The 7,727-nt window shown below is 36.7% G+C and overlaps 1 protein-coding gene across 1 annotated transcript in view; it reads right to left on the bottom strand.

Moving 5' to 3' along the window:
* The window catches only part of LOC133729077 (kinesin-like protein KIN-5D), a 6,773-nt gene extending 1,214 nt beyond the window's left edge, over positions 1-5,559 (bottom strand). Inside the window, exons 1-20 of the mRNA XM_062156549.1 lie at positions 5,333-5,559; positions 4,899-5,099; positions 4,662-4,791; positions 4,206-4,361; positions 3,635-4,111; positions 3,431-3,528; positions 3,178-3,334; positions 3,014-3,083; positions 2,844-2,920; positions 2,704-2,757; positions 2,535-2,615; positions 2,343-2,454; positions 1,786-1,872; positions 1,527-1,702; positions 1,261-1,422; positions 1,074-1,181; positions 810-968; positions 596-679; positions 275-480; positions 74-175 (exon numbers count right to left, since the gene is read on the bottom strand). Of these exons, the coding sequence (XP_062012533.1) occupies positions 74-175; positions 275-480; positions 596-679; positions 810-968; positions 1,074-1,181; positions 1,261-1,422; positions 1,527-1,702; positions 1,786-1,872; positions 2,343-2,454; positions 2,535-2,615; positions 2,704-2,757; positions 2,844-2,920; positions 3,014-3,083; positions 3,178-3,334; positions 3,431-3,528; positions 3,635-4,111; positions 4,206-4,361; positions 4,662-4,791; positions 4,899-5,080 (2,678 nt within the window). The 5' untranslated portion in view covers positions 5,081-5,099; positions 5,333-5,559. The remainder of the gene's footprint in view (positions 1-73; positions 176-274; positions 481-595; positions 680-809; positions 969-1,073; positions 1,182-1,260; positions 1,423-1,526; positions 1,703-1,785; positions 1,873-2,342; positions 2,455-2,534; positions 2,616-2,703; positions 2,758-2,843; positions 2,921-3,013; positions 3,084-3,177; positions 3,335-3,430; positions 3,529-3,634; positions 4,112-4,205; positions 4,362-4,661; positions 4,792-4,898; positions 5,100-5,332) is intronic.
* Between the last annotated feature and the right edge of the window lie 2,168 nt (positions 5,560-7,727).

Genomic DNA, 7,727 nt, shown 5'->3' with positions numbered 1-7,727 from the left:
AGAAAAAAGAAATGAATAATTTACAATTGAAACCTGCAGTATTATAAGGAATAAGCAAAGCATATTATCATACCTAACAATGGAGTCCACAGAAGCAACATTTTTCTTTTCTAGACTTAGCAAGGACTCTTGAGCATTCTTCCATTGTTGTTCACCCATTTTTGCCTTGTTCAAACTGCACAATTTGGCTTGGTATTAGTCACTAAACTAGAAAAAATCAAATAGCAGCACCATGCCAAGACCAAAGTTTAAATCCTTATATCAGTATATGTACCAATTCTGAAGAACCTCCTCCATGTCTTTCTTTCCACATTCCACAGCAGATGTATCTTCCAGGTAATGAGATTCTGTCTTTTCCATGTGAATTGTCCATTTTGCTTTGATAGAAGAAGTAGAATCTTGCATGGTTGACATTTGTTGCTGTAGCTTGTTGGTTCTGCTAGTTGCACTCTCCCGAAGGTCATTAACTGCTGTTTGGACCTAAATATAGATGCAGAATGTTATTAATGCGAAGCTAAATAAAATGTTGTTACTGGAGTAAACCCCAGGAACCAAGGCATGAGGAAATCACTGCAAACTTGAGAACAAGACATACCAGTCTTTTCTTCCTAGCATTTGAACTTGCCAGCAGCTCTGCCACTTTTTCTAGCAACTGCCTTTCTTCATTAGCAGCACACTCCTACAGATATATATAAGAAGGAAAAATTTAGAATGCAAAAAAAAAAAAAAAAAAAAAAACAATACTAATAAGATAAGGCTACTATCAATGAGAACATCAGTTAGAAAAGTTGCTATCACGAGCCAATCACCTCAAACTTTTCTTCAAGCTCAGACAGTTTCTTATCATTGACAGTTTGTGCTTCTTCCACAATTTGGCTTAAACTGGATGCATGCGTGTCTAGAGTCTTGAAGAAGTCCACAGTAACTTTAGAAACTGACCGTGCCATTTGCACTGCTCTGGCATGAGCCTGTTATCAATCAGAGACCCAATTTTTACTCCAGAAAAGAGAAATTTGATTTAATTTTCAGAAAACATAGTAATTGAACCATGAAAGGAACAATGCACTACGAACCTCACGCTGCTGTTGTGCATGTGCGCTTAGCTTCTCCTCTTGCTTGTGAAGATTACTTTGAAGATCATTAAGTAATTCATCAGCTTCTGAAGCAATTCCTTTGAAGAGCTGATCATATAAACAAAGTCAAATACAGAAATTGGAAGAAAAAAAACTGAAAGCTAAAATCTAGTAACTTAATACTTACATCCTCCACTGCAGAAGAGTGGTTAGAAACTTCAGAATTTAGATGACAAAAAGTTGACTGAGAATTTCCTTCAAGGTCCACCGCTATACCATCCAGTGTCTTGATACCAGAACCATACATTTTTTTCAGCTTTCCTAGTCTTCCTCGAAGTTCTTCGGTAGCCTTCAAAAGGTATACCCAGAAAATTAAGTTGGGTTAGAGTAGACTGACACAATCAGATATCAGGAATGCATACAAAGACAATTAAGTTCATGTCTGGATCTTACCTCTGCCTTTGTGGATACAAATGACTGCATATCTTCTTCCATATCCTTCAACTGCTGCTCCTGTTGTGTCACTGCAACGGCCACTGTCTTATGCAAGATTTCAAGCTGTTGAGTTAGCTGTGACTGGAATTTCTGGACCAGTATCCGATTCCCATCTTCAATTTTATCCTTGCGCTCTGGATAACAAGCCATGATCAGCAAGAAATACCAGAAATTTCCAGAAAGACCTAAGAAATATATCCCAAATGATGATGCATACCAATTTTGGAAAATAAATTGGACACATCTGATGCAGCATTCTCTAGCTCTGCTCGAAGCTCAAATGCACGCTCAACAAGTGATTTCTCTGAAAGTTAACAAGTTATTGTTTAGTAAGATAGTTATTATCCAACCATACCGAATTACCGATGCACTTCAGTGTAACATCTAGACCTCATGAAATTTAAAACACATATAAACAAGAGTAAGTTAAGTGCAGGTGTAGAATTAAAGTCAGTACAATAGCCCTTTGATCCAAATTGGATCAAATATTGGTCTATACATACTATTCTGACTTTAAGAAACGCAGAGCAAGAGAAGTTGAAAGGGTAATTATCAAAATCTGGTCGGAATATTTAGAAGGTCCGAATATGTTCTTACCAGATTTGAGGAGATTTGATATTTTTAAAGTCAGTACAATAGCCCTTTGATCCAAATTGGATCAAATATTGGTCTATACATACTATTCTGACTTTAAGAAACGCAGAGCAAGAGAAGTTGAAAGGGTAATTATCAAAATCTGGTCGGAATATTTAGAAGGTCCGAATATGTTCTTACCAGATTTGAGGAGATTTGATATCAGAAATTCCTTCTCTTTAATGGTCGCATTTGCCTGCCGATGTTTTTCCTCAAGATCATCCAATGAATGTTCAGTTTCCTCGAGCTTTTTCTGCAAAACAATGTTATACATTTGAATTTTACCTAGGATGCGCAAAGAATGAGTAGATACTCTATAAGTTGATATCTTACCTCAGTTTTTTCAAGTTTATCAGTCAATTCTGCAGTCAAAAGTTGCTGAGAATTGTAAAGTTCCTGAAGCTCCATTGATACCTGCTCTTAGGTCACACCATATTTAATGTATTACTTCTTGAGTCACAACAATCTGAAATTTAAGCAAAGGAATGCAACCTAAATATACCTTGTCTTTGGATTCAGATTCAAGTTCCATGCGCTCTATCTTTTCCGCCATTGCCTAGGGTTAAAAAGGAAAAGAACAGTTAGGTCAGGGAGAAGAAGAAGTATTCCACCATTTAATTATATATATGGCAAGAACCAGACCTTCTTCTCGGCTTCTTCATGAAGATACCGATCCCGTGGTATATAGATTCCATTCTTCTCTCTTGCAGCATATACCTCTGAATGAGCATAAGAAACATGTCATACCCACTAAGAAAATCTTAGAGAGAGAGAGAGAGAGAGAGCAGTCAATGATGTAATGAGTTAAAAACCTTGCTTGAGACGATCAATTTCAGTATATAAATCCTTGATCAAAGCTGATTTCATCATCTTTTGATTAACCTATACCAATAAGCAACAAGAAAGCATTAGAAAGACAACAACAATAGACAATCCAACTATACAATTTGTGAGAACAGGTGAGTTGCCTTCTGACCTCTGGTTTATTCTTTATATTCTTGGCACGGTGTGCATAGTCCAAGGTGCTGAGTGTTTCTTCCAAACAATGGATGGAGGGTGATATGGTAGCTATTATGCATGTCTTTGTTTTCCCTCCTAAGGAGTCCCTCAATAATCTTGTTAGTTTACTATCCCTGATATTTAACAATGTCATAGTAATTAACTTACTTTCTGGGGCTTACAAATACAGTCAAAACCTGAGGCAGTTGTTGAAAATATAAAAATAGTACCTATATGGAATATGACCAGAGTGCTCAACTAGAGCATTTATGACACGACCAAGAGTAAGCAAGCTTTTATTTATCTCTCCAGCTTCCCTTGCTCTGCCCTGCAAGTGGAAAGTTCTTTCAATTAGATGAAACTTCTTACCCTATCTGACAATCAATGAAACTTTTTCCTTTGCTTTATCCTAATACACTGTTTCTAAGCCTTACATCTCTTGCACCAGAGCGAGAAATGTTCTCTGAACCAGCAAGGTCAACAAGATTCAGCTTCCCACACTTGATCATTTCTTCACCCTCTGGAGTACATTCCTTAATGTGGATTGTGATTGAAAATATAGAGTGTGAACGACTACTTTGCTTGTTGAGAAGAGTCTCAGCTGTACGCCTTTTTGCAGATCCTTTCTCCAAGATTTTATAAATTTCATTTGCTGTGCACACTATCTCTTCTTCCAAGCCTCTCACAAAAACACCACCTTTTCCATCTTCCATGAGAGCTATCGGTTTCTTAGTTTTTTCATCTATAAACTTTGTGCTCTCCTCTAAAGCCAACAGATCAGTTATCTCCTCATTATACAGCTCTAAAAAAGTGACTTTCATGCTATACTCAGCAACCTGAGCTTCTAATATGTCAAAAATTTGTTTCACAGCTCTTGGGATAACACCAGCATCACTTGGAAACTCCCCATTCTACAAATTCACAAAACTCGATCAGCAGGTGATGCAGAAAAATTCAGAGCAGAACATATAGTTTAATGCCTAATAAAAGTCAAAAACACGGAACCTTCTTTCTTGCTCCTCCTTCCATTGTGTACGTCTTTCCCGTCCCTGTCTGACCATACGCAAAGATAGTGCAGTTATACCCCTCAAGTACTTCGTTCACAATAGGAGACACAGCCTGATCATACAATTCCTTCTGTTCTGATGCTGGACCAAAGACCTAACCAACATTATCCAATTTTCTTGTCATTTCCCATGGCAAAAATAGAAACGAAAGGTAGCATTACCAGTCAATCTACTCCAGTTTTATCTTTCACTAAAATTTGCATCTTTTTTTTTTTATAAGGAGGCACCTCTGTTCTGCCGGAATTTAAATTTTGCTTCGTTTTTTACAAGAGTTTAAATCTTGTATCTTTAGGAACAACACAAAAACCCATTGTTCTCATAAGCCAAGAGACCCTAAGGGCAACAATAATTCATACCAAGCAGTTTCACTTTTCTTAATTTCTAATACACGAACCTTATCGAAGGCAAAGGTTCTATCAATCTGCTTGTTAGCAATATTCTGAACTGCAGCCACTTCCCTTCTATTCTCATTGCAAGAAATCACAACCGGCGTATGTACCCTAGTTTCATCTTCACTCAAAGGCCTACACGAAATTGCAAAATTCAACTCATGAGCTCATAACTCCAACAAACAACAAACAACAAACAACACACACCTCATTCAATTCATGACTCCAAAACAACGACTCACCTGCAACGCACAAGAACCTGCACATTGACGCCCTTCTCTTTCTCATGCCTGTTCGTCGAATTCGAATCCGCCGATCGCAGATCTCTCGCCGACTTGTCGCTCGACCGCGGCGTCTGCGACGGCGATAGCGACACCAATCCTCCTCCTCCTCCTCCTCCTCCTCTTCTCTGCTGCGACTCCATACCTCCCGGAATCCCTAACCTTCAGTCATAATCAAAAACACCGCAAATTTGAATCAGTCAACGCAGCTCTGATTCAAACCAAAACAAACGATCACAATGCAACTACGAATTCACACACACTGTAAAACCAAAACTCTACAGAGATTCACAGATGAGATGGAGCAGCGATCGAAACCGAAATGTAGAGAATCAAAAACCGAAGCGTCAAAAACGAAGAAGAAGAAGAAGTAAAAAATAAAAAATGAAACTTACTGCGATCAAATCGGAGGGCCGGCCGGCCTGCGAGCACGATTGCGATGTGTGAGAGATTCTTGAAGCAATGTCGCCGATTGCGATTTCTAGAGAGAGAGAAAGTAGTTCTAGAGAGAGAAAGAGAAGAAGAGACTGAGCACTGTGTCTGAGTGTGAATGAGAAAATGGCTTTATTTTAATCTCACAGAGAAGGAGCTGAGAGAGAGAGCGAGGTGTGAGAAACAAGAAGAGGACTATTGGGGGGTTTGGATTTGGATTTAAGAGCGGAAAAATGAGATTAAATTAATTAGTTTAATTAATACTGATATTTATATTGGAACAATTCTTAGAGAGACGTTACGTTACGGGGCGTTTGAAATTGTAAAGGGGGACGGCAGTTTGACGCCGTCAGAAAGAAAGATCCGTTTGTTCTTGCTGGGGAGAGAGATGAGGATAGTAATTTCCGACCGTTATAAAATCGACAAAGAGGTCTCACCCGACTTTGATCTCTTTTCTTATTCAAAATATTTTGAAACGTTTGAATTTATGGCCCTGGCTCTACCAGGTATTACGGAAATGCCCCTCCTCCTCCTATTTATTTATTGAACCTGTTTTCTACTTGAGTCTTTATATAAGTGTCCATTTTTCAATTAATGTGTGTGCATTTAAATAAGGAAAGGAAGAGTGGGTTTTTTTTTTTGGTAAGGACCTGAGGTGGGGTCCACTGAATGAATTAAAAAATTTGGGCCATTCAATTATTTGTCACAAGGTCTACATAATTTGTTTGGGTTTGTTGTGCTTCCCAACAAGAGAAGACACAAAAGGGAAAGAAAGTTTGAACTTGATTGTTAAAATTTTGAAAAGTGTAAATTGTATAGGTCTATAAGAAAGTTGCTCCCAACTTTATGGAGACATCAGAGATAGGTGGTGGTGACTTGATTAATAAGTAATTTGGTAAAAAATGTGAAAGTTGAATGTGATTTAAATAGATTCAGGCTTTTTAAAGTATAAAGTTTAAAATCCAAAACATGAAATCTTATCAAAGTTAACTGCAGTGTAGCACTACTACTCATTTCAACATATTAGAAGGACTAGCTAGAATGAACTAAAAATTAATGTAATCATAAGCTACATGAAGAAAAATTTGTTGATAGAGAAACATATATAAAATGCTAACTCAAACGAGGGAGAGAGTAAATGAGAAAGATGATAAACTTTATAGTATTTCTTCTATTTTGCCACATAACTGTTTCACCAAACATGTATTCGGATTAACAAGCTTTTGATGGTATATCTAGTATATTTTATATTTAGGGGACCTTTTTAAAATAAAGACATGATAAAAAAATTTAAATAAACGATTGGATGACTCATCCAGTTTAAATTTTAATGCATCAATTAAAATTTATAACCATTTATGTAAAGTTCTTACTTAGTCTGTATTCTAACATCTTTATTAAAAAAGGCTCAAATGCATATTACCATTAGACATACAATACATAGAGATTCTTACGTAGGACAAACGTACCACGTGGCTGGTAGGGCTGCCCAATTAGTAAACATGCAAGGAGATGTTTTGGGTATTTCATTTTAATAAGTAAGGATAAATTCGGAACTCACTTAAAATTTCTTGAATCTTGATTGGACTGCCCCACCACCACGTGGTATGTTTGCCTTACGTAAGAATCTCTCTACAATACAATACTCATTTATTTTTGGCAAATTATGCATACAAAGACCAATAAATTTCTCAATCCTAACATTTTTCATGAAGCATTAAGTTAATTTATTATGATCGGTTACTATTAATTCTTCTAGTTATCAGAGTTTTAGTTTAGTTTGATGGTTAAAAACTCTTACATGTGAAGTTCAATGCCTAAAACTATTTTACCCTTGTATCAGAAGTTAGTTCCCAAGTGCCCCTTCCCCATTTATCCTTGTACAAAGATTAGTAGTTAAACATAAGTTAAAACTATCTGCCCTTTATATTTTAAGTTCTACTACTTTTTTCTTCAATGTCAATAAAAGAAAATATATTTATTTCACATAAAAATAATAATATAGTTGGAAACCAAATTATGATTCTAGACTTTATAAATGTAGACAAAAGTGTATACCAAAAGCAACAATTTTTTTTGTCAATTTCTTTACCAATAGTTCACTCAATAATTCATTAAGCAATTCGTGGATTTGTTTAGGTAAAGAAGAAGAAGAAGATGATGATGGAGAATAAGAAGAAGCTCCACGAGTCACTATTACAGTGATTAGCGAAGTGGGGTGAGTTAGTTAAAACGTCAAAAAATAGGGGCACGAAGGGAAAATAAAAAAATGGAGAAGATGATGAAGAAAAGGGGAAGACAAGAGTGGGTTGATATGTGGTGGCAAAGTTGCCCCACGTGATAAAGAGTGATGTTGAG

The sequence above is a fragment of the Rosa rugosa genome, chromosome 2 (assembly GCF_958449725.1).
Source record: "Rosa rugosa chromosome 2, drRosRugo1.1, whole genome shotgun sequence".
Taxonomy (NCBI): domain Eukaryota; kingdom Viridiplantae; phylum Streptophyta; class Magnoliopsida; order Rosales; family Rosaceae; genus Rosa; species Rosa rugosa.
Note: the sequence above shows the minus strand (reverse complement) of the source record. Positions and strands in the feature narration are given on the sequence as shown.